Consider the following 27,561-nt stretch of genomic DNA (forward strand, 5'->3'; position numbering starts at 1 on the left):
CAGCCCCTGGCAGCCACCATTCCACTTTCTGTCCCTATAAATTAGACCAATCCAGGTGCCTCATGTAAGTGGGATCACGCCGTACTTGTCCTTCTGTGACTGGCTGATGTCACCAAGCACAATGCCCTGAGGTTCATCCATGCAGTGGCATGTAGCACAACGCCCTCCCTTTATAAGGCTGAGGGACATTCCATCATGTGGAACGCGTTTATCCGTTGCGTTTATCCATTCATCTGTCCGTGGACATCTGGGTGGCTTCCACTGGGGTTTATTTTTTAAGAGCATTTTACTGCCCACCCCCCCAAAGCTGAAGCTCATCTCTGAAGGAAGGGGGCACCCCTTTTCCATGACCTTCTCCAACACATCACCCCTCTTACTATCGCAGCTCTGAGCTGCTACACAGATCTGAGCTGACGAGCCAGGGACAGAAAGGACACTCAGTACAAACTGCTCAATCTTTGTCGGGCGGAGCTTCTAATACAACGAAACCAGGAGGGTAACGGTGATTTTTGACAACTGACAGCCCCCTGCTCAAAAGTCACCAATGACCGAGGGCCTCAGGGAAGTGTCTGTTCTACTGATGGACAATCCAAACTGGCAGGATTTACAAAGCACTTTCATGGGCCCCACGTCACCGGGTGCCTTTTCGGAGGGAAACTCTTCACCCTCTACGTCTGATAAACAATGTGACGTTTCCTTGGAAACTCTTGGCAGTGACTGGGATCCCTCAGCCTATACCCACTCTTACAGGGACCTCCGCCAGTTCACCCCTGGCCGCCGGGCGCCCTCTTATCAAAACAGGTTTCTTTCCCATCTGGTCTCAGGAGGCAGCTGCACTGACATGTATGACTTTTTAACTGCTAAATATTCTTCCCGGGAAGTAAAACCTGCGTGTATTTTGAATAGGAACAATCTCTTAGCTCTGCGCCTGGGCTTGGCTGTGCAGACAAAAAGCCACCTAAATCCAGCCCTAACTCTGCTGCCCTAACCACACAGGAAATTAGAAAAGAGCATCACAGGGCACAGAGGTATATACCTGGCCAGGAGATCTTGTGACTGTCTCTTGTCACAGAAACTCCTCGAGACGAATGAGAAATGTCCTCTAAGTTCCGTTTTCAATCTCGCCAGTCGGGATACATAACAATTCACTCTCTTCCTTATTTGCAAGGATGGTATGTAACAAAACTGCGTGTACATTACGTGAAGCACAGGACACGTGTCTAATTCTACCCAGGGAGTCAGGTTTAGGAAAACAGCACCCGCCCAACGTGAAGACTTTAATTTTTGAAAGCCACTGATGCCCCTCTCTGAGTAACGCATATATGCTAATGTGAATGGAAGCAATAAATACGTCTAATAAATTGGCCTCTCAACCACGCATCACGGCCAATCAGAAAATACATTCCAGCGTATAAGGAGTTTACAATCACACTCAGAGGGCTTTAAATCCTCACGGTGAAGAAAGAAGTTCATCATCCTGCCAATTTGTGATAGAGGACAAATGAGTTTTGACCACCTATTGCTATGCTAAGCTCCTTTTATTATTTTAAAATGTTTGCAATGACAGCTATCAGGGACACACAGCCTGGTAACATACGTGCGCCTGACAAAAATCAGCGGAACTCAGTTTGTCACTTGCCTTCTTTTTCATCGTTCCAGTCAGCACCTGCCTGTTCTCCGAGGTGGGCTGTCGGTCACAGAAGCCGAGGTGGGAAGATGCTTCCCCAGGTTTCTGAAGACCTGAGTACCTGGGGTGGGTGGGCAAGTGCTGGGCGTTTCAGCATCTGCCCTACCTTGGGTCCCGCCAGCAGGAGCCCTGCCATCTGTCCAGAATCCTGCACAGATGGGCACATGTGTGCCCAGAAGCTCGGTCTTATCCACAGGAGGGCCGGCCCGCTGCAGAGTTTTCTATTTTTACGCCGAAAGTTGCACTGCTGAAGGAGACAGTGAGTCGATGGGTCTCTCTCACTCAGCAGTCCTGGGCAAAAGTCACGGCTGGCGGACACTGGGACCCCATGCGGGACCCAGAAGGCTAATTTTAAACCTGAAGAGGAAGTATAAAGCTTCATCCATATCCTGTAGATACATCTGCCGGGGCTAATGGCCTTTTACCTACTTTCCAATACGCTCGGTGCTATGAGCACAAATTGGTTCTGCAACTCAAACCAAAGCTACAAACCACCGATGTTTATGGAGCGCTGCCCGGTGAGATGGAAAAGCATGTGGTGACTTCTGATACAGTGAAACGTACACTGACACACCACCCAGCAATCCCACTCCCAGACATCGACCCAAGACAAACAAAAACCTGTGTTCACACAGAAAACCTGGCCACACATGTTTCCAGTAGCTTTAGTTGCAATCGTCAAAACCTGGAAACAACTCAAATGTTCTCCCACAAGAGAATGGACAGTCAACTTCCACGTATCCTTAAAACGGAATACTATTGAGCAATAAAGCAGTACAGTGGTTCCCTCCTTACCCGCAGGGGACACATTCCGAGACCCCCAGTGGCTGCCTGGAACCGCAGATAGTACCAAGCCCGACACGTACTGTGTTTTGTCCTATACGTACATGCCCATGAGAAAGTTTAATTTATAAATTAGGTGCAACACTAAAACAACAATAAAAATAAAACATTAGGTTGGTGCAAAAGTAACTGCGGTTTAAAGGGTTAAAAATAATTGCCAAAACCGTAATTACATTTGCACCAACCTAATAGAACTACTTTAACAATAGAACGTAATAAAAGTTACGTGAATGCTCTCTCTCTCTCTCTCTCAAAACATCTTACTCTACTATATGTACACGCAGCATGGATATGCTGAACAAAGGGGTATTTCATGCCCTGCTCAGGATGGCGAGAGATTTCATCACGTTACTCAGAACAGTGCACCATTTAACACTGACCAGTGGTTTCCTTCTGGAATTTTCCATTTAAGAGTTTCAGACCGCGGTTGACAGTGGGTGACTGAAACCCCGGAAAGCAAAACCGCAGATAAGGGACTACTCTATATGGTTGGGTGAAGGCCATGGCAGAACCCACAGCGATCTGAATTCTGCCTCTTGGGGGGCTGAGGAATGAAATAAGTCCATTGTCGAGATCCTTTCCTGAGACTAAAGAGACGCGATGTGACTGCCGTAACACTCAGGAAAGTGCTGCCTTCAGCGAGCGTGCCCTGCCTTCGCTGAGACAGTGAGTGTTCCACGGTGAGTCTCTCAGTCGTAGCCGCAGGCATCATAGCCGAGACAAGTGCTGCGTGGCGTGAATAGAGACTCAGGAGGACTCAGGAGGACCGACAGGAACGGCATTCGCTGACGCCTGAGCAGAGAAGCAGGGCTCCCTCCCTGCTCAGGTGGCTGGGACCAGGGATGCCTGTGGTTCCACAAAACTTGTCCCTCCCCGCACCCAGGACGGTGGGGTGGACGTTCTGGGTCTACCCCTGGTTGGCGAGGCGGAGAGCAGATCTGTCTCCCTCACTGCCAGGTCACCACCCACCCGCCGTCTCCCTTTTCCATCTCCACTGCCTTCTCCACACAACGTAACGACTAAAGTCAGACGTGACGACACAGAGCCTATTGGCACCTTCCAGCGGAGAAAGCCAGATGGGGAGAAATCAGGCGCCCATCACCTGCCGGGATCCAGGTCTTGTTGTTAATGATTGTGATGGTGGTGAAGGGGAGAACACACGGGCCAGAAGAGCACCCATGATCAAGGGATGTGTTTTCCATCTTTGAGCCAGAAAAGAGACTGACAGACTGGGAGAAGGTATTCCTTGCCCTGGGTGGGAGCTCAGTAGCTGCGGTACCAAAGCTTTAGGATTTGAGACAGATGTATCAAACCCCCCCAAACGCACACTGAAAACATGAGGCATTTCTTCTCTCCCTTCTCCTCTGGCAAATGTCCGTGCGGGGACTCAATTCCAGGGGAACACTCAACGTAGAGGAAAGCGTCGTCATCCCTTCCTTAATCCCAGCTCCACACATGGAGTCGTACCCTCAGGAGTCTGACAAACGCGGAGCGGAGTTCAGCAGACGTACGTAAAATCTACACTGATGAAATTCTATACTTTGTCGCCTCCCCACTGTTCTCCTCAGTCTCCTGGTTACAGAAACTGTCAACAAACAGAAGACAAACGTTACCCAACACCAAGTAAGGAAGTCTGGCCTTTCTGGGGGACGGATGCCGAGTTCTGTGTTTATTCAAAGAGGCTAGTAGCTCGCGCCCCGGGGCCCCAGGGCCCAGCCACCGGCAGAACCCTAGCGAAGCTGTCCCCTCGCCCCCTTTATGTATCCTGAGGGTCACAACCATGGGCACCACCATTTCACCTTGCGATCTGTTCCCACATGTTGAGTGTGCTTCTGCCTTCGCTTTATCTTCTTGCGGAGCTGTTAGTACACGGAAAGCGTCTCAAATTCAGTGTCCTGAGTCCGCACGGGGGTGGATGTTTCATGAGCAAACATCGCCAGGCTTTTGTCAGTTCTGTGACAGGACAGGACCTGTGCTCTGGGGAAGCAACGTCCTCCGGTTCCCAGGTGAGGGTACGAGAGCACTGGAAGCCATTTCCCTGATTTACAATTCTGTGTATCAATTTCTTGTACTGTGTGGTGGCAACAGCTAATCCCAACGACCTAATCTCTAGGTAGAACGAATATGCACTTTCCTATATTCGGGTCCCAGGTGACGGAGATCCAGGCTTGGAGGGGGAGAGGTGTTTGTTCATCACGTGCGACCTGCCCAATGTATTTTGCCACTTTTGCTCAGGGTGAACATTTCTCGCAGCGAAGGTGAGGTTCCAACGGAGAAAATGACCTGTTCAAGGCTCAGAGCTCCAGCCTTTGGGTCTGGCTGCGCCACCTGACCCTTCTACGTAGACTCACAAAGAGCCCGAACCCCGGCTGGTTGACCCCCAATCCCAGCACATGCATCTTTGGGAGGTGGGACCTGGAAATTGGTTTCTTTCTTGACAAATCAAGTTGCAGAATATGTACAATACGACACCAAGTGTACAAAGCTTAAACACATTATTACGGGTTCCATCATGTTGCCCCTCCCTCCAAATTCAGTTGAGGTCCTACCCCCAGCACATCTCAGCATGTGACTTCATAGGGAAACAGAGTCTCACTGCAGATGGAATCAGTTAAGATGAGGTCACACCGGAGAACGATGGGCCCCAATCCGATACAACAGCGTCTTTACAAAAAGGAGAAATTTGATAAATTGGGGCGGACATTCATGCACACAGGAGAACGCCCTGTGAAGATGAAGGCTGATACGGGGTGGGGGTGGGGGGACGGGGGATGTAGCTACAAGCCCAGGAACGCCAGCAAACCACCAGGAGCTGAGGGAGACGCATGGAACAGAAGCCCTCACAGCCTTCGGGAAGAACCAACCCTGCCCACACCTTGATGTTGGACTTCCAGCCTCTGGAACGATGAGACTGCCTAACTCTGTTTAAGCCACCCCAGTCTGTGGTACTTTGTCACAGCAGCCCCAGGAAACTAGTACACCTTTACGTGACAGTGCTCAGAAAACCATCCCTGTGCAGCAAATGCATGGGGATAAAAACCACTAAATGCAGGAAAGAAGGCATAACCGAGGAGTCAGACAGGAGACGGCCCCAGAGAGTCGACGACAGGGGTCCCCACTGCACCGGCAATGGCTCACTTCTTAAGGTTGGGTGGATAGGTGGGTCCAAGGACGTTTCTTCACTAATGTCATTTTGCGCATCTCAAATGAAATGCTTTCCGGTTTTAAAAGTTAAAAAAGGAGTCCTCACTTTAGAAATTAATATAAAATTAATTAAGGGAAGAAACAAAGCATTAAGAGCCAAGACTTTTAACACAGCGCCCACAGGCAATTCTGTAAACTGGGCTTAGGCACCGCTGTTGGGGCAGCCCTAATACTGTATCACGGGGACCTGAAGGCTCAGGATGTCACAGGACTCGTGTGAGGAGTCCTGCTCGTCTGTGACAAACTCAGGCCAGACCCCTGGCTCCATGGCACCTTCAGTCCCCTCCCGTCACTGCTCCCTAAGGCAGCAGCTGCTAAACACAAGGTCCATTCTGTCACAACAGGAAATACGCGCTTCGCCCGTACCATAAAGGAAACGCTTGGTCACAATCAAAAGTATTGGAAGAAACCAGAACTAACCCTAAGTTTTAGAAAATTGGGTAGGGCCCATGTGGGGGGGCGGGTGGAGGACGCTCAGTAAATCAGGTCCTCAATCTAAGAGGTTCCTGTCTACACCCCAGTCCATAAACACCCTCCTTCACGCCGCCCCAGGCACGAGGTGGCCCAGAACCTTCTCGCCAACCCCTCGTCCTTTGCTCTTCTTTTTCTAGAGCATGGTTTTTCCACCAACGGTTGGTGGCCGTGTAGCGCAGCACATTGAAGGACAGTTTCCTGTGGACAGAAAAGCAGCCCTCTTACCTGACTCCTGGAGATAGCGATACACCAGGAAATTCACCTCGTCACTGGTTATGCTCATCTTAGCCTCACCTCGCGGCGATGAGGTCTTGACAAAGCGGGAGCCACCGTCTGGGAGAAAGGCGAGAGGAAAAGCAGAGAGTTTTGAAATACTGCCCATGTATGTTCTTTTCCTGCTTTCTTTTTGAGACGGTAGAGAAAAAAACGACCGCGATGTTATACCCACAAAGGTAATTCATGCCTGATTCGTGTTATAATGTGTGATCGCATGATTACATAAACATTTTGTAATTACACACACGTATACATACAAAAACCATACATCCCGGTGAAATGTTTCCCCCAAAATAAGAAACACTGGTGTGTTTCATAAGGCTGGGACACAGTCAGGCACAAACCCTACTGAAGACGAGAAAATTCAGGGGCAACAGGAAACCGAAACACACCCTGACTTTTTATTCAATAAACATCACACGCGTACACATTCAGATCACACTGTGCTCGGAAACGAGCTTGGCTGGACTCGTGCAGCCTATGACGGGAAGTTTAGACATCTGTCCATCCAGACAGATGGAGATCATTGAGTAGACCAGCAGTCCTGTCAGCAGGACACCTTTCACTCGTACGAGTTTAAATGACACCCTCGACGGTCACTCCACCGTTCGGGCATAGAACAGAACTGCAAAGGACGCAGACGTCGGCGAGGACCTACGTAACTGTATATGTCCCCTTGCCATCATTCGATACATAGGCCAGGTCTCAGGAAGCCACAGCAAGGAAGTACAGCACCTCCATGTTTTGTATTTTGCTTCGGTCTGGCTGGGGCTTCGAGGACCTGGAAGGCAGGTGGAAACTCGGGGTGGCGGGGACACGACGGTGAGAAGTATGGGAGCCCCTGTGTCTGAGGCAGCCAGGAAGGCAGTGATTTTCTTCCCTGTGACCCTGGTTAGACGTAGGCACAAAGAGAACACTGGTCAGTGCAAGAGGAGACCTCTGTACACAAGACAAATCAGGGTACAACAGCCCAGTGCCAACAACCAAGAACGGCCAGAGTCTTTCCGTCATGTCACCAACCCCAAGCACTTTGGGCTGCGAGGGACCTGTGTTCCGAGTCCATGTACTACATTTTCAGCATCTTCATCGGTAGCAAAACTTTGATCAATGAATGAGAATTAAGTGTGTATTTGTTTAGAAAAAGATAAAAGGACAAAGTATGGATTCAAGTTGGCTGTTGTAAAGGATACACCCTACACCTACCACGCTGAGTCCCACCCTGTGGTAAGTGTGTGGGCAGGACTCGTGACTTGCTTCTATCCCGTAGGACATGTCAAAAGAGGTGGATGCCACTTCCTCAGTGAGGTGACATTCTGTGGCCAAGAGTAGATGTCACTCCCGTAATGATTAGACATTATGTAAGACTTTGTCTTCGTGGACTGGGGGGTGAGATTCTCCTGCTGATCTTGGAGATGAAAGCTGCCACCACATGAACTGTCCAGGGAGCTAGGAGGCAGCCTCTAGGGTTCAGTGAGCCCCAGTCCTCCAAAGGAAATTATGCCAACAACGTGAACTTGGGAGGCCCCCCACCCAGGGTCCAAATAAGGACGCAACCCAGCCAGCACCTTGACTCCCGGCTCGTGACGCCTGAGCCAAGGACGCAGCTAAGCCGCGCCTACACTCCTGACCCAGGGTAACGGTGAGGTAATAAATCTGTTACTTCCAGATGCTGTGATTTATGAGAACTGGGTAGGCGGCAATGGGTTCACTAATAGTTGCCTCGTGGGTCATTCCAGTTCTCACTTCGTAGTCCTAACAAGGTTTTATTGTGTAGTTACCAGACTTATGCCACTCCAGAACTCTTATCTTCTTTACTTAATGTGGTGATAGTTCTGTACTTTTGTATACATCAAAAGGAACATTTGACAGTCAAAATACAAATGTGGGCTGAGATTTCTGCTTAAACTCTGGGGGGTTCACGTGTAAGACAGCATTAGAAAAACACTAGAGACTCAATAAAAAGCTATGAAATGAGAGCATCACCAGATGAAAAAAAACCCCACATTATTTAAGGGGGGAGAAAGTACACAACAAAAAACATACGACAGAATACCGAAGCTCTAAGCAGACATTTGGTGATGTCAGGTGCTACACTGATGATGACAACTGGTTGAAAAAACAAATGTAGAATTCTGGGTTCTCTCTACAGTGAATGACGGGGCCACTGGGAGGTGGCAAGCTCAGGAGGGTGGGGCCCCCATGAAAGGGACGAATGTCCTTATAAAGGAAACCCCAGGGGCATTCCCTCTTTCTGCCATGTGCCGACACGCGAGAAGAGGGCCTCCATGAATCAGGAAGCAGACCCTCCCCACACACTGAATCTGCAGGTGCCTTGCTCTTGGACTTCCAGCCTCTAGAACTGTGAGAAACACACGCCTGCTGTTCAAGCCATGCAGCCTGTGGTACTGTTGTCATAGGCAGTCTGACCTGACTGAGACACAACCCGTTTGGCTTTTATTCTGTCATGTCGGGAATCTAGAAATAGTACAATTTAACAGGGTCTCTCAGCCTCGGTCCCGTGGACATTGGGGCTGGATGATTCTGTTATGGGGCTGTCCTGGTTAGCAGTACTTCTGGCCTCCACTAGATGCCAGGACAATGTCCCCCCACCCCCGTCAGTTGTGGTGATCAACAAAGCTGATTGCCAAATGCTCCAAATTGCCAAAAGTGCCGCAGGCTGAGAACCACCGCTGCAGAGGACGAATAAGCATTCTACGTCTGACATGAATGGCCTTTATAAAGCTAAAAGGTAACGTGGAGCTAGCCCACAGACGCCTCGTAATGAAACGGCTGAGCTACAGAAATCGATCATTTCAAAGCACCAGAGAGCCGGCTTTTTCATATCGTCTACGTAAAATCGTTCCACAACAGTCAGCATTTTCTTAAGAAAATTGAACGCTGGTTTTTGTCTTTTCTGCATCCAGATTGTTCTTGTTTTCTAACACGAAGTGTCCCGATACATACAGACGCTATGCCTGTCCCCAGAGCCTGGTACCCAGTCCCACCCCACGATGGAATACACTCGGGCGTCTGTGCGTATGTTCCCACAGGACTATGGAGAACGAGAATACAAGATCCTCCAGCTCTGTATGCATTAGCCCTTCGCCAAGTGGGAACGCTTCTATTGAAGCTCTGGCTCTGCTTTCTGAGCGGACATTCATTTTCTGTCTAAATTTATAAGTTAGAACCCAAGGATCAGAATCCCTGCCCCAGCGTCCGAGCCATGCACTCGATGCTGCTGGTGGTTGTTTTGCGGGGTCAATTTTACTTCGTTGACTCAAATGGTAGAACAGCTAATCTTCAGTCGGCAAAAAGTGCAGTTTTAGACAAACCTCGCCAAAATCGACTCATAAGGTTGGGAAATAGTTACCTATCCTCTTTCCTGCAGGACGAGACCTACACTTCACAGAAAGATGTTAGAAGAAAACCCTGTTTTTTTTGTTTTGTTTCTTTTTTGTTGTTGTTTTTTCAATCAGGGTTTTCGGTTGTTGCTGCACAATTTCACGTCAAGAAATGTGCTGGCATTAGACTGGTATTTCAGAGTTCGGCGGCTGCGGGGAGCTCTCTCGTTGGTGGGGGGACAATCCTGAACACAGAATTTCTGGTTTGGGTGACAGGGAAGACATTTTGTGCCACTCCTGTCACCGCCCTGTCTGAGGCAGTCTAAAGGAAGCGAGGGAAAGCGGTCTGTCCTCGCCCTCTCCACTGGGAAAACCAGTAATCACGTCAAGATCAGGAGATTCCCCCTCAAACCCCTCCACTCCTTCCTTTGTTTTGAGACGAACTGGCTGTAAATGATGGAAGCAAAACCAGGGAACACCAGCGAGGCAGGTGCCACACAACACGCTCAGCAACAGGAAAGCCAGGATTCTCCACAGCACAGCGACGCGGATTTACGTTTTGTTTACCTATCACTGCGGTAACGACACACAACACGTAACTTACCACCATCAACCACCTTTAGGGTGCAGCTGAGTGGCATTAGCACATTCAGTGTTCTGCCACCTTCCATCTCCAGGACTTTCTCACCACCCCACCCGGGAACTCTGTCCCCGTGAAACACTAGGTCCCCATTCCTCCCCGCCAGCCCCTCACACCCACTCTTCTATCCACTTCTGTCCATAAGAATCTGACTCCTCTAGATACAGGTACCTCCCAAGCCTGCTTTTTAATTTAGCCCCTTCCTGTCAAAAAAATGGAACGACCTTGAACGAACGAGAGGTTGGCTTTAAGGAAAAGACACGGCATGCCAAGGCCACACGACATTCTCTTCGGCTCTCGTGACCCCATTGGGTCCCCTTTACCTGCTGACGGTTTCCAGTGCTACTCGGCAACCACCTGCCTCAGACAAGCCACTGTACTTGACCGACCTGCCCCAGGACAATTCCCGGGGACCCGTGCTCCCCAGTCCCTGTTATAAAAGCCATTCCCTGCACTCGCCACCTCAGCCAAAAATAACAATCCCACAGTAACGAGAGAGGGTAAGCCTGCCACCCCTCACCTCACGTTTGGTTCCTGCACCGAAGACTCAGATCTTTGCAATGAGGCCACAGGTAAAGTCTTTGAGATGGGGAGGCTGACTGACCTGCTTTGAGGCGTTCTGAGATTACAAATCATGCCACAGCTCCAACCCTTGCAGTGTACGTTATTAAAATATTATCAACACGGTGTAGTATTTCCCACAAACACCTCTTCAGAAACAAAAGCTCTGTGATGAGAACAAGAAGCCTCCACAGTGACAAGAGTCAGCTCCTCACGGCGGAGAAGCACACGTGGGTCCTAACCTGGTATGTACTGGAAAACGTGTGCATACGCTTTGGCCTACTTTTCCCATGTTTAAGGAAAATGAGGTATGAAGAGATGACAGAAAAAATGAGCACCTGCTATGTTCAAGGCATGGTGTTTGGCCGTACTACCGTGGTTCCCCGAAAATAAGACCTAGCCGGACCATCAGCTCTAATGCGTCTTTTGGAGCAAAAAGTAATATAAGACATGATTTATGTTATATTACATTAAATTATACTATATTACCAGGTCTTATATTACATTATATAAGACCGGGTCTTATATTAATTTTTGCTCCAAAAGACACATTAGAGTGGATGGTCCAGCTAGGTCTTATTTTCAGGGACACATGGCAGGAAGGAATTAAACATTCTCTGTCTCTGTCTCTCTCTGTCTCTCTCACACACACACACACACACACACACACACACTCACAGTACAAGAATGACTTTGACCTTAAAGGGGTACCAAGTGTGCCCCTGGGCTCAGGGCAGGAAGCCTGCCCCTGGGCTAAGGTTCGAAGTGAAATGCCGTCAGTGTCCATCCTGAATTGGCCTGTGTCCTCTCTGCCAAGAAAGATTTTAATGGAAACAGGATGTGGGGCTTTGAAATGCCTGCGCTGGCTGCAACAGAATTAGGGTAAAAAATGGCGGACTCAGGGGGCCACGTGGCTCAGAAGCAGACAGCCTGATCTCTCAACGTGTTTCTGTCCCCTTCAGGCTCCAGACTGGAAGGCAAGTTCTGTCACTCAGTTTTGTCATCTCCACATTGAGGATAATAAGGGCTCCTCTATGTGGGAGAGGTTGGGAGGGTTAAAGCCTTTCATATGTCCCCCAGAGCAGGCCCCCAAGCGCAGTAGTGACCCAGGACGAGCTAGTTACCTATTACTCCTACTCAGTCAACTGCACACATCCCAAAGAGCGACCTAAAAGCGCCTTCTGGAGGGGTGAACGGAACAAACCACCTTCGCCCAAATCCGCCCAATGCTGGTCTTCCCAGAATAGTTAATCAGTGATTTTCAAACACGCAAGCAGCACTTAACCAGCCCATCAAGGAGAGCAGTCTCCCCGCAGCGGCTGAGGGTGGGTATGCATTTTCTAGCAGGCAGGGCTGCAGACGCGCCTTGTGGTCTAACACCTCGCTGGTTTCCGGAACGCCGTCCGAGCCCAGCTCGAGTTCTGAGAAGTCCTATGGACGCTTCCTGCCTCTCCACTTCTAAAATGAAAGACACCTTTCGCGGCCCTGGTAGACCCTTCTCTGCCTCAAACAGAAGGCAAAAACAAAGCAAACAAACAAACAGAGCCGCACAGCTTTCTAATCAGTGCAATTGTGTTTACGTGCTTGCCTGACCCAGTTTTGATTCGAGACACCTTCCATTAGCGTTGATGCGACAGCTCGGACTTAATGACTGCACACACACACAAAAAAAACATCCGACCATTGTGACTTCAAGCCACATGCTGAAGAAGATGAGTGCAGGCTGATGTGGCATGGCTGGGGTTGTCCCTCGAAAGTATTCCAACATAAATAATGATTTGGGGTTAAAGCTGTCAAGAGACGGAAGGGAAAGTTATTTATAGCATGTCTCCTCTTTATGATTTCATTCCAAGGTGGCAAAAGCTACCATTCACCACGGTTCCCGTGGCAAAAGAGTTCGAAATTTAGTCACCAGAGAAAGATTGTTGAACAGTTCCATTTTCCTTAGCATATAGTTACAGGATGTCATATGCCGTCATTCTCTGGGAAGGGAGAGGACTGCTCGCAAACAACAGAAACGTAATTGCCCGTTACTTATCTTAAAAGATACAAGCACAAGCGCTTACCGGGGAGTTGGCACTGGTAAAGACAGAAAGGGCAAGTCAGTTACTTGCCTATGGGAGAGTTTCTCGTTCTGAAAGACTGAGAGAGGTACACTTGGATGAAAGGGAGGGCAAAAACGGGGCTGATCCCATAGTATTTGACAGGAAAAAAGTTTCTCTTTTAGTGCGTTGCCCCATTATGAAACGTTTTCGTAAAATCTCTTAAACTGGCCCTCTGTATCTCTAGGGATGGAAGAAAGTTTGTCTGGATTCTTGTTTCTGCTATCTGCTTGCTGGCATTTACCCAGGAAGGCCTCCACTGCTGACAGTAATTTTGGAAAGCCTCAGGTCTTTGGGACTTGTTTCCAGGTTGACTGAGGACTGAGAGCAGAGCAGCTGAAAAATCTGCTCAAAATGACCTCATCCTAAAACGGCACTTTTCCCTGTGTTTCCTCATGGACATGAACAAACTCTATACTGACTGGATGGCAGTGGGTGTCACCTCCCATCCACTTTCTCCATGACGTTTTGCTCTCTTCAAACATAAACTGAGTTTATTTCACAATCAGTGTGGTCAGTTGAAGAAGAAAATTTTACTGTAGGGATTACCATTTACATATAGTCCTTTCTAAAGTCTGCGTGGGGACCAGTTTGTTTTGGATGAAACAGGTTTGCTTTACATCACTTGGCATATCTCTTTCTTCTTTGTAATTGAGCCAATATATAGCCATTGAAACACCATGTCGTCCAATGACAATACGATTAAATCAATTAAAGCATTTATATAGTTTGACCCCCACGATAGGAAAATAGACACACAGAAAAGATTGGGGAGGAAAGACATGAAAATATTAACAGTGGTTTCATGTTCATTCTTTTCTTTCATAGGTTTATGTCCATTTACCAAGGAGCAAACATACATTGTTTTATAGTAAGAAAAACATTCAGCCTTTCCACTAATCTCAGTCCTATTTATCTACTTGGAATCAAACTCTCCAAATTTATAAAGATAATGAAAGAACTATTATTTTGACCACAGTCCTAGCAGCAGCAGCACCTTTTAAATATGGGAAAACGCCAATAGCATCAGATGCAGTCCTTAAAAAATAGTTCACGACTGGGGAAAATGTCCAAGACACACCGCTATACGTGAAAAACTGGAGGTTTCAAGACGGACTGTGCATGAAGGACGCTAAATTTTGTTTTGCACACACACAGAAATGGAGAATCCTCTTACCCCTATCTTCGGGATAGATTACATTGGGTGTATGTGTGTGTGTGGTTTTTCCAAATCGTCTCCTATGAACGTGAACTGTTTTCACATTCATTAGATTGTAATTAAAACCTGGCAATGTCTTCGGAAATAATGAGTATGACAGCGGACTCAGTGCTTCTCAGTAGGAAGTGAGGCTGAGGGTTGGTAGAGCAGAGGGGAGGGTCTCGTGTTAGCAAATAATGCTGCTCTTCAAGGATTAAAAACCATCCCCGGGGGAGGCATTCAGAAAGGGTCCTTTCTGTGCCCGGCTGCTCTTTTGGGTTAATTAATGGCTGGCTGGGGACTTTATCCAAAGCCCACGTGCACATCAATGGAGGACGCTGATGGGACAGGAAAGGCGTCCAGACCCAGAGCTGCCTCTGTGTGCCTCCCAAGTAGCCACAGGGTCCTCTCTCAAGCTCTCTGCACTCACCACCCTATGTACTCATTGCCTTGGCCTATCCAGGAGGAAGCCTTCCTAAAAATGCTCAACCTGGTAACAGCAAACCACAGCTAAGCACGTGTGTGTCACACGAGCCAGACGGTGTACGTACATAAGACAAGCAGCACCATTTTCCTTTTCTACCCTCCCCCTCTGTATGCAGTGAAAGGCACGTTCACGTACCCAAGATTTCATAGCAGGTGGCCTTGGGAGAGACACAGGCAGCTACCGCCCGGCCCCACAGAAGAGTAGTTTGCTGCTTTTTCTAACGACTCTGGTTTTAAGCTAACACTTCCAATTAATTTGTAAATTAATTCACAGACTTTAATTATCTTGAAGATTGAGAGGTTGGAAACAGATTTTCCACAATAGGCACTGGGCCCTCACACAAATTAGAGGCATACGTACACACGGGTTATGAAACCACGAAGACACTAAGATTTTCACCCACCCACGTGGGATTTCCTTTGGCCTGACAATCCCCTTTCCTTCGGTAGGTGGAGTCATGAGCAAGGTCATTTACTCATAGATGGGGCCTCTGGAGTTTGGAAAAAATAAATCTTACGGCTTTCTCTGTAGACTGGAGTTTGGAAAAATAAATCTTACGGCTTTCTCTGGAAATACAAAGGCAGATGACTCACCCACCGAGGGGGCCTGGATCTCATAAATCTTGGTGTTACGGCATTTTTTGATGCTTCAATTTAAGTTAGAAAAAAAAAATTAGAAAAAAGAAAAACATTCCAACAACATGGATGGACCTAGAGGGTATTATGCTGAGTGAAATAAATCAGACAAAGACAAATACCATATGATCTCACTTACATGTGGAATCTAAAGAACAGAATAAATGAGCAAACAAAACAGCAATCAACTCATAGATACAGAGACCAAACTGATGGTTGCTAGAAGGAAGAGGGGTTGGAGGGCTGGGGAAGAAGGTGAAAGGATTAGGACGTGCCAATTGGTAGTTACAAAATAGTCACGGGGATGTGAAATACAGTGTGGGGAATACAGTCAATAATGTTGTAAAGACTGTAGCGTGTCAGATGGGCACTGGACTTATCAGGGGATCACTTCATAGACTGTGTAGATACCTGACCACTGAGCTGTGCACATGAAGCTGAAGTAGAAGAATACTGAATGTCACGGGATGTAACGCATAACATAGGGTATAGTAACAGCTATACACGATGTCAGAGGGGTAGCAGATTGGGGGGCCTATCACTTTGTGAGGGGTATAAAATGTCTAATCATTATGTTGTTCTGTACACCTGAAACCAATGAAAAAAATTTAAACATTAAAAAAAGAAACAAAGCATTGTGAACCCACGTATTAGATGACGGTCCGATGATCCTCATATGTATGTCAACAAACATAGGAATGAAGATTTGTAATCAAATGCTCAGCAGCTTAGATTTCCTCAGCCAGAAGACTGATCAGATTTAAAACACAAACTGAAGTACTGCCAGTCGTGGTGAGCAGGGTGTGTCAATCTTGGCACTAGTGACATTTGGGACCACATAAATGGTGGTCTCTTTGAGGTGGGACTGTCCCGTGTACTGTAGCATGTTCACCAGCAAACCTGGCCTCTAACCACTAGATGCCAGTAACCCCCTCCCAGAAGACTGTCTCCACACATGGCTTAAGTTCCGCTGGAAATCAGGGGGTAGAGGAGGCAGAAACCGCCTCTGGCTGAGCTCCCTCGAGTTAGCGCAGCTACACAGGGCCATCGTCATTCCCCATTACGTAGCCGGAAGGGCCCTAAATTCCTCAGTCTTGGTCCCCAACATCTGTAATGCCTTGCGGAGGAACCACAGCTTGGATTCTGTCTCAACTGCATCCTGCACGTCGCCGAGCTCCACCCTCACATGTCCACCAACTCAAAAGGCTGCAGTTAGAAGAGGCAGAAATAAAAGAGGTGTGTTCCTCTGCCACAGGCCGGTTCTCACCCGTTGCTTCCTTCTGTGAGGCCCGTGAGCTAGGAATAGGGTTTACATTTTTCAACAGTTCCAAAGAAGACCAAGGGTCAAAGTTTGCAACCCATGAAATGGATATAGGAATCCAACGCCGGTGTCCACAAATAAAGTTTTATTGGCACTCAGTCATGTCCGCTCATTTACATATGATTGACAGCTGCTTTCACACTCCAAACGCAGAGCTGACTGGAGGCAACTCTCAGAGACCCTTGAGCCAACAGGACTGAAGCACCCACTCTCTGGCCGTGACAGGAAATCTGTGACGATGCTGCTCTCCCACAGATCTTCCCGTTGGTGCTTCATTATAGAGCAAGTGGCTTCCTACTTGTTCCTTGTCGCTTCCTGGCTTGAAATCTTCCTGTCTCATCACCTGAAGGCCAGGCCCCCAAATGTGGAAGTTCCTGGTGTAAACACACCCACCACTTTTAAACTGACAGCCAAGAAAACATCACTGTGAAGGTCAGCGGGGAGCGGCTTTCAAAGGAGGGCACGTGTTGAAACCCAGCCAGTTTCATGGACACCCATCCTGGCCCCCCTTTCTGAGATACGGCGCCCAGTACGGAGAACGGGTGTCTGACTTACAGTGACTCCCACCCTGCCGACACACCGTAGGTGCGGTGGTAGGTGGGCAGCAGAGTGAAGCTTCCCAGCATGACCTCTAACGACCATTTGCATATATAAACTACAAAATCCATTCATCTATGAAGCAAGACACCCATGCCTCACACACATCAGCAATCCATCGTGTGCTCCATTCAATTCAATAGAAGCTTATGTTCCCTAAGGACAGAATCCATACCCAATCGAAACATCGACCAGCAACTGACCTCCTCTCTCATCTTCCCTCTGACACTCAGAATACGGTCCGGCTGCATTTCGAACAGTACCGACCAATGGTGCAGCCACTTTGCAAAAGTCGGATCAGGGCATTAGACATCACGTTACCATGGGAACTGGCAATTCGACTTCCAGGTACATGCCCAAGAGAAATGAAGACGTACGTCCACACAGAAACTTGTACAGGGCTGGTCACAGCAGCGTTATTCACAACAATTGAATAACGCTGCTGTGACTCCCATGTCCGTCAATTCAGGAATGGATAAACAAAATGTGTTCTAGCCATAGGACGGAGTATTACTTGGCCATAAAAAAGACTCGTGCTGCAACATGGACGAACTTTGAAAACGTCGTGCTAAGTTAAAGCCAGGCCCAAACTCAAACATCTTATAAAGGTTTGTTTTCATTCACAAACTGCACGTTTCAAATATTTCAGTAAAAGAACAAAATTCTGACACACTTACTATTTTAAAACAATTTTTATATATGTGGTTGTAAACAAAAACACCTCAGTAAGACTCCCCCTTTAGTTAAGTTTAGGTCCATCATTTTAGTTCTGTTTGGTTCTTTTAAAACAATAAAGCAAAAATCTCCAAATTTCCATCTTTATGTTTTAAAAATTACAAGGGTTCTGTGGGTTTTTTGTTTTACCGAAAAAAAAAAAAAAAGAAAAAAAAAAATTAAAGAACCAGAAAATACAAAAAGTAAATAATAAAATCAAATCCTAAATTTCCACCTACCACAAGATAACAACAACCTTTACAGAACTTGATTTTGGTTGTTTTTTGTGGCGGGGGCTGGGCCTCAGTTTTAATTTGGCATGTGGACTTCAAGTCTTAACACCTGTGCACCTATGATTGTTCTGTTTGCTCTTTTGCAAATCTTATCATCGCATTAGATTTATAGACAGTAATCTCCATGTTTTTCTAATAGTTTCAAGGTTAACTAGCAAATCAATTTGCAGATAGACACAAATCGTATTAAGAAACTAATAAAGCACAGAATTAAGATACGGGAGCCAAATAAAATCTATTCTCATGCCCAATTACAGCGAATTATTCAGCTTAATTTTAATTTGCAGTGTTAACAGGAGATTGATTTTTAGAAGCTGTCATCCTCTCCTGGTAAGGCTCAGAAAAGTTGTTAATAGCTCGTTAAGTATCCAAAATTCTCAGAAGGCAGTAAAAGTCCAATCCATCGTGTAGAATTGACTACCCAGCCCATAATGATTTAGTGACGCTATATCTACTACCTTCAATTTCAGCAAGAAGGACCTGCACCTTCGTCCTGAAAACTCATTTTAAAACAGAAGGTGTTTAGTTTTGGCAAAACGCAGCTCTGCTTCACAAGTGGATTTCAGGAAAAACGACAGGAACCAAGTGGCAAGTGGGGCGCTTACCTTTATGGTGACGTCATGGGTAGACCTTTGGACCAGTGGGCTCCCCAGCATCCGATCATAGAAACTGCACAGTGTCGGCCGGGACCTGCCTGGTGAGAAACAGAAGATTTATTAAAAAAACAAAAAAACCTTAAAAATCTTCGGGACGTATTCACCTCTTATCTCTCCCATTACTTTGTGTTTTGTCTTTCAAATCGATGACACTGTTTTACTTTTTCATCCCAACTCAAACTTAACACATTTTATTGTTTCAAAATCTTCATCTTAAACTTGAACAGACTATGTGGTTTTACTGGCAAAGTGAGAAAGGAGAAATTAAAATGGCCAGTCGGGTATTATTGTACGTGCAGAAACTCTGAAAGCAAAGCATCTCAAAGTAGCTAAAACTAATTTTGGCTTAGCTAGTGCTACTGTTATCATTTAATAATAAATTAGTGCCCATTTGATATAATTCAAATTCACCAGTGAAGCTACGAATGAAGGAGTTTTTCAGAGTGAAATTATAGAGAATCGCATGAAATGTTTTAAGGCAATTCAATTTATTCCCGACTGATTCACGTTTATAATTAAGCTGTTTAAAGAAAGGAGATGAAAGGATTCTACAGGCAGGGTCATAGGCTCTTAGTTTCATTACGGTACATTTGAAGAAAAAAAAATCATAAGGATATATAAGATACGAGGAATAACCATGGCACTTAAAAAAAAAAATCTGCCACTGGAAAAAAACCAATATGATATTTAAACAAAATTCGTCTACAAGTCTCTGATAAAAATGAAAGGACACCAGACTGAAGCAGGGACAAGGTAATACTGATATTGCTTATAAAATTAAAAAAAAAAAAAAAATACATTTCATTATGAAAAAAATCCTGCAGTGGAGCTGAAACAGGCCGATACTCCTTATAGTTACCTGAAGTAGAAAGCAAATTAGTGTTCTCAGGATTGGGTTGTAAATTGCCAGAGGAAAAAAAAATATAGCCTCATGATGAAATTGCTAAATACCATAAAGTGTGAAAATACGAGCAGATGTCACCACAATAAACCCCAAATTGCTTGAAAATGAAAACATTAAAATCCGTAATAATTCAATAAGTAATTAATATATAAACAGCTCTTATTACAAGCTGTTTGGAAAAAAGCTTTAGAATCAAAATCTTATTCTTTGGTCCCAAAACAGATGGCAACTCACAAATGAGAGTCTTGAAACTGGAGATTATCTTTTATATATGTTGTGAAACTCATTAAATGTAATTAACATCGTCTGTGTTATAAACGCAAAAAAATGGGAAATATGACTTTGGTTAATAACATTCTTCTGGTTATGCAACATGTCAGAATTGACTAGTTTATTGCTAGAAACAGTAAATTAAAAGGAGAAATCTGACTTCCCAATACCTGCTCACTATTGATTTTCTCATTATTAGTACCCAAAGCGAACCACACTATCAATAAACAGTGCTGGCAAAAAAATTTATGTACTGCAAAATATTTGGGTGGAAATGCAAATAACTTTAACAAATAAAATAACATTCCTTATCTCAAAGGTCATATTAAATGTAAAAAAGGTAGTAGCTAATTAAATTAAACCCTTTTTTTGGTTGCTCTCAGTGGCAGTCCTTCCATGTACGTAGGCGGTGTAAAGCCCTAGAACAGTCACAGTGTGATGCCATCATCCCTTATGTTAAGTCCAGAAACAGCTCCGTCATTCCAAAGCCTTGTATCCATGAAGCAGTCACTTCTCATCCCCCTCCCCCAGCTCGGAGTTGACACTGGGTGCCCAGGTACCTCCTCACACTGAAATCTGATGACTGATCCATGATCGCTGATAAAAGCATGGGGTTATGGCAGTGTGCCCATATTTAAAAACAGTGGTTCTAAGCCAGGGGCAACTGTGCCCGCCACCCTAGGGAATATTAAGCAACATCTGGAGACATTTTGGGGCGTCACAACTGGAGGGGGGCAGGTGCTACCAGCATCCAGTCAGTGGGTGCCAACGAGGAATGCTGCTAAACGTCCTACAACGCACAGGTCAGCCTCCCTGCAAGAGAGACTGAGCCACCCCAAAATGTCAATATTGCCACGGCTGAGAAACTTTATTTTACTAGCACAGATTTTACAATGGCTAAGTAAGTTCAAGTCGTCGTGACTTCTGCCGGATTTTTTTGTGAAATATAGGAGGTGAAATAACGCTTTCACATAGAGCTTAGATTCGGGAAGAATTGTCTCAGGGATATTTTCATAGGCTGTGAAAAACGCTTCCTTCTTGGTTGCCCAAAAGCAGAAAACAAAACAACAAAACAGCTTGTCGATCACTAAGCCAAAAGGATAAACGTATATTTTTACTGATCGTAAATCACATGCTTAACTATATAAATGCAGATTCCATTTCTCGCTAAAACAGAATCACGTTTGTACAATGAGATTCCCTCAGCTGCCCGTGGAGAAGGCAGCATGAAGCAGAACTGAGGCCTCCCGCCAACAGCCTGCTGGCCCCATGAGGAGCCACCGTGAGTGACGGCGCACCAGGCAGCCGGTCAAGCCGGCAGGGGACGGCGGCCCCAGCTGACATCTTGCTGGCAACCTCACGAGAGACCCCAGCCAGAACCACCCAGCTAAGTCACGCCAGCTCTCCTGACTGTCAGAATCTAATGCACTGGGAAGCACAGGTAGAGACAATACCTGAGGCAGGGAGCCCTTTCAGCAAGGGCCTCTGCCTCATTATCCGTGGGATGGGGACAATAACATGTAGGGTGGCTGCCAGGAAAACCTAGAACCAACTGGATTTGGAAGCCAAGCAACCAGAGGTTTAAAGTAAGTCGGGGAGGGTTTGGCAAAGCACGTTCTTCCGAGTGATGTTTTGCAGGTTGTTAGTATGCGTTTGGTAACTGTCACCTGAAAAGGGTTCTGCAATCCAATCAGATCGGGAACACTGGCTTTAATCAAGTTATTACAAAACAATATAATTACACCTACTGACTGCCTAGCTCTGTTGTAAGTGCTTTAAACTCATTTTCATCCTTATAATAAATGCAAGGACCTACCTCAGAGAATCTGACAACGTGAGAGATATCACAGGCACCACAGACACCAGGTCCTCACGTACAATACAGTGTGACTCTACAGTCATGCTGACCTTTTAAAGACACCTTTCTGACCGACACTGAATAGACCCGTCAGAGCACAAGCCAATAAACGGATGTTCTGGAAGACGGCATATTCTCCAACAGAAATGTAAACCTGATGTGCGTGTCTTTAGACTTTGGAAGCTTGAAATCTAAAGATGGTATAAGACATGATTGAAATAAAGGCAAGTGTGCCAAGATGGTAATGACTTATAAAAATAAACGTTACTTTTAATATCCTAACAGTGTCAAGAACTAGGGCAGTTCTAGATGAGCCTTTATCCAACGGGAATTAAAATCAGGCCACCAGCCCCATTTCTGCTTTTACTCACAGATCTAGGAGAAAGGGTACTCGGAAGTGAAAAGTCACAATGCATCTATTATTTCCTCCGATCTTAACAGCTCCTCTTTTTAAAAACTTCACTTTAGGTGGATTATTTGTCACTGCAGTAAATGTGTGTCCTTCTCTGTTTATACACAAACCCGAAGAGACACGACCAAACGGGCCCTGTCCCTTTGAAAGTTGTATTTACGACGCAGAAAACAATATTGCGTGTTGTTTTCTCAATGATAAAAGATACCAATGTTGTACCAAATCCCAAGAGCCTAATTTTTAATATGTATATTATACATATACTACGTATTATTCATATAACATACATATGACATAACATACATAATACACACACCGTGTATTATACATATAATATACATATGCCACACAGAATTATACTCAGCCTTTAAAAAGAATGAAGTCCAGGCTTATGAATGAATGAATGAATCGTGAGGATATTACATTAAGTGATATAAGCCCAGACACCAAAGGACAACTATTGTACAATCCCAGTTACATGAAGCACCGAGAGAATTTAAAAACAGAGACAGAAAGTCGAGCGGTGACTATCAGAAGCTAGGGGAGGAGGGAATGGAGAGCCGAGTTATTGTTTAATGGGGACAGTTTTAATTTGGGAAGATGAAATCAAGTTCTGGAAATGGACAGGGAACATACTGAATGCCACGGAACTATACACTTAAAGACGGTTAAAAATGGTACATTTTGTTATGTGAATTTTACTCTACTAAAAAAAAAATCTCAAAGAAAATGAAACTTCAGTGCAAATGTATTTCTCCCAAAGATCCTGCTGTTGGTTAAAGAAAAGCTTAGATCAAACTGGCTGTGAGGGTTCAAATGCGCATTAGACAAGTCACTTTGCAGCTAACAGCAAGTCAAGAAGAAATGCCCACTCCTTTCTTCTCGTAAGTCACTTTCAAACCCTTAGCTGTGAAATACAAGAGGTACTCGGCCATCTTCAAACTCACAAGTGATATTTTGAGATCCTTCTTCTTCTTCTTCTTCTTTTTTTTTAGATTTTATTGGGGAAGAGGAACAGGACTTTATTGGGGCAACAGCTGAACCATCTGGGAGCTCAGCAGCAGCTCAGCTCAAGGTGCCGTGTTCAACCTTAGTTGCAGGGGGCGCTGCCCACCATCCCTTGCTGGACTCGAGGAATCAAACTGGCAACCTTGTGGTTGAGAGCCCAGTGGCCCATGTGGGAATCGAACTGGCAGCCTTCGGAGTTAGGAGCACGGAGCTCCAACCGCCTGAGCCACCGGGCCGGCCTTGAGATCCTTCTTGGTAGAGCAGAGGCCTTCCCAAGAAACAATGTCAGAAACCTAGTCGTTTCTGGAGTATCTGAATGTTAGTCAAACCCAGACATTCTGAGGCCAGCTTCTGTCCTTGGAGAATTCAGCTACAAGGTAGCAGAATGACACATTTTGGTTAATTAAGTTGATATTAATCTTTATGGTTGGGAAATGGGATAGGTATTCTTGTAAAATCAAGGTTAATTATAAAAGTCGTTCAAAAAAATGAACCCCTTATACTGTGCAGGATGGTACTTGTGGTTGTCAGCACAACCTCTACAAGCCCAGGAAAAACAACAGGTCTGCAGAGCTAACGAATTCTAGGCTGAATCATTGCTCCCCACCTCCCACAAAAGCTGCAGAAAAAAGGGAAAGTTTAAGCATCATTCTTGGTGGAAGCTGTTTCCTTTACTTTAAAAAAAAAAAAGGAGGGGGGAGTTAATAACATGGTATTAACTCATTTTCTCTCAAAAAGTTTCCAGATGGGAACACCAAATTGTGATCTCCTACAAGCTTGTACAGCTCTGAAAATGACTTTGGAAAACTTTGGGGCACCTCAGATTTCTGAACGGCATCTTACTGACCTTCTGGCACCTACCCTTGGGTGGGGCTGCAGTGCTACCCATCTCCCCAGGGAATTCATCCAGTCCCTCCAAGCTCCTCACTCATCCCCAGACGAGCCTAACGGACGTGTCCACTTGGAGATCCCGTGGGCATCTCAAGCATGGCACGCGCACACCGGAGCCCTTCCCCCGCCCACCCACCCACACCCACACGCTCCTCCAGTGAATGACATGTCCCTCCCACCCAGCGGTCCCAAGCCAGGCCCTCGCTGTTTTGGCCAAGACACCTACATGTCTACAGGCGCTCTCTGCTGAAGAGTGTCTTGAATTGGGGTTTTCCTTCCTGGCTCTGCTGAGTAGCACTGGTGGGAGATGAGATGGCCTCCTGCCTGGGACTCACCTGGAGACACTGCGGTCCCTCCCCCACCCAGCAGCCAACCATCCGATACAGCAGTGGGAAGCCACTGGAGAGTTTCAAGTTCAAAGTCGTCACCACGATTCTCATGTCCTGTAAGGAACTGTGTGGTTGTGGCCCATCTGCTTGTTGGTCACTTGCTCCCATCATGCTGGCCTGGCCTCCCCTTCGTCCCTCAAGTTCCTGGAGGTCAGTCCCACCGACTGCCCTTTGCACATGCTCTTCCCTCTGCCTGGGACTGGCTTCTCCCGGCTCTTCCCAGCCGCACCCTTCAGACTTCGGCACAGGTGTGTCTTCTTCAGAGAGGCCATCGAACCCCTGCCGTGGAAGCCCTTGCAGCCACGTCACGGGGTCCCGTCATCCTGCTCCCCTCCCTCACAGCATGTACCACTCTCCAAGTTCCCTGTTAGGTGTTCCTGTGTTTCTGTCTTACAAGTAGCCTGCAGCTCCTGCAGACCAGGGGCCTGTGTGTCCGCAGCTCTGCGCTCAGAGGTCTAGCCCATCACCCTGCCTCCACAAAGCATAGCCCCTACCTGACACACAAAGAAACGTCATAAAGAGTTTAATACGTGCGTGAAAGCACAAATACCGGAGGTGCCTCAAAAAACGTATACACATTTTAAGAGACGTTATCTATATATTGCTTTTCGAAGTTGACTTGAATTACGTAGCAATGTGTAGTACGACGTTCGCTCAAAGGATGGCGTGAATCAAATGAATGCCCGCGTCACCATGTGACAGGCAGGACAGTCAAAGAAAATGGCAGAAGCACGGTTGTTATTTGAGGAGCGCAAGACCATTTTGAAGTGGTATTTGAAATTCAAGAACGCTGTGGAAGACGACGATGACGGAGGCGTGAGTCTGCAACAGAACCTCCAATACGCCTAACAGCCGTCATCAGAAGGGTCTGGACGCTGCTGGGAACCACTCTGCGCACCTCTTGTCATTGCAGAAGTTAAACGTGACTTGTATTCATCCTTTGTTATCAGTATATATTGAGTATCACAATTTTAATACAGTTTTTTCCTTTCTTAAACTGTGTGTGAATTTTTTTGGCGCCCTCTGTACAGGAACTCAACAAAACTCAATACGGTAAGATGTACGTCACACCAAAATGCCACTCAGTGTTGCCTTGTCCTTCTCGATGACTCACAGGCCATTTTGGGGTCTCACAGGGCTTCAATAATGAGCGCTAATGACCGACCACCATAAAGTGTGTGGCATCGTATCCCTCTGAATTTACAAGTCACGAGGACATGGCATTGTGTCCCCATGTCACCTACATGGAAGAGTTTCACATCATCATCCCACAAAACTTATGACCGAGTCAGTCCAACGCGCCTACGTCATGACCAGACTTTACTGTATGATCTAATACGCAAAAGGTAAACGGCAACAAGTTCTTGGCAAGGGGTCTGTCCCTCCGGGCACGGCCCTGACTGCACCTGCCAGGCACCGAGGGACACACGCACAAGCCAGAGAAGTGGCCCCAGGAAGCCCAGGTCGCTGACACGCACTTGCCCTTGCTTCTCACATCCTCAGTGGGAGAAGCTTACGGACCGATGAGGCACCGGGACGCACGCACACCGCTGGCAGGCAGGCTCAGAAACACTTCTTCCCCCGCCCCGGGCACACTGGGTCCCAAAGCTGTTCCAGCTTTGCTCCCAGCCCTTTTGCACTCAAGCAGCCCTTGTGACACGACAGTAACTACAAACATTTAAAGGCATTCCACACACGGACGAAGTATGCGTGCACGGAGAGTAGGCATGGGTCGTTTTAACACGTCGTGGGATCAGCTGTGGGCCAGATGACCCAGAAGGCAGGGGAAAGGTGGAAATCTGGAAAGACGCAGCAATGAGATTTCTGTGCCGGTGTCCTTAAGTGGTCACAGGAGGGAACTAGAAACTGGGAACCAGGCAGCATATACCACGGGTGTGGATGGGTCAGCCCACCCTTAGGGCGTTGGCAGATGGCTGTGGGTTAAAATAACAGCAAAGAGGAAGACGTGTATGTATTATTTAAAAAAAAATAACAATGACCAGATTTTTCAATTAACGGGCCATTCCTCAGGCCGCAGACAGAGGCCTTCCACTGTCCTTTCGTATAAACCTGCGTATGTTATCTCTGCGTGATAAACAGCCATTCGTAACGTGCATAAATCAAGAAGTCATCAGTGCTTACGCCATGAAGTTCTAAAAAGTTAACAGCGATTACTCACACTTTCTGGAATTCTAAGGCGGCCCAGGGTTAAATGGCTACAGCTTTATAACATGAAATTAATGCAGTAAAAACCACTCCAATATTCCAGACATCCCCTAATACTCTGAAGCCCCATTACAAAACATGGGTGTCTAAATGATGAATCTATAACAGAAATTAAGAGTGTTCTCGCTGAAACTACCTTCTTAATATTAAAGATAGACAACGCACTTGAAATAAGTGGACTCAAATTGAAACGAGTAAATTCTCCACGTTGTTGAATACATTAATTAGCTTATAAAAATTCATTTATGAAACCTTTTTCAAAATGCAGTGATCTGTGAAGTGAGAGAAATATGCACGAAATACGATAATTTTCAAAATGACATAATGCTGACCCTTTGGTCCCACTCCCTCACACTCCCCACCTGTACCTTCAAGCCTTTCTGACCCCAAGAGGGATGGTTGTTCGCTATCAATTGTGCTCCCAGAGGACACTGTGTGTACCTCCACAAAGACCTATGTCACCGTGCTGGTTTGTTCCCATTTCTGACACCCCCTCCCCATGCAAGACATAAGACTCTTGAATCTGTCTGCATTTACCTATTCCAGTGGTTCTCCACTGGGGAGGTGGTGTTTC

At 46.4% G+C, this 27,561-nt stretch overlaps 1 protein-coding gene across 7 annotated transcripts in view; it reads right to left on the reverse strand.

Moving 5' to 3' along the window:
* The window catches only part of TBL1X (transducin beta like 1 X-linked), a 182,192-nt gene that overhangs the window by 44,140 nt on the left and 110,491 nt on the right, over positions 1-27,561 (reverse strand). For 6 of the 7 annotated variants that reach the window (XM_074324200.1, XM_074324202.1, XM_074324203.1 and 3 more), the window contains 2 exons: positions 18,979-19,067; positions 6,434-6,541 (listed from right to left, as the gene is read on the reverse strand). In XM_074324200.1, the coding sequence (XP_074180301.1) occupies positions 6,434-6,491 (58 nt within the window). In that variant the 5' untranslated portion in view covers positions 6,492-6,541; positions 18,979-19,067. The remainder of the gene's footprint in view (positions 1-6,433; positions 6,542-18,978; positions 19,068-27,561) is intronic. The other variant, XM_074324204.1, reaches the window with a different exon arrangement.

Source organism: Rhinolophus sinicus, chromosome X, assembly GCF_036562045.2.
Source record: "Rhinolophus sinicus isolate RSC01 chromosome X, ASM3656204v1, whole genome shotgun sequence".
Classification (NCBI taxonomy): domain Eukaryota; kingdom Metazoa; phylum Chordata; class Mammalia; order Chiroptera; family Rhinolophidae; genus Rhinolophus; species Rhinolophus sinicus.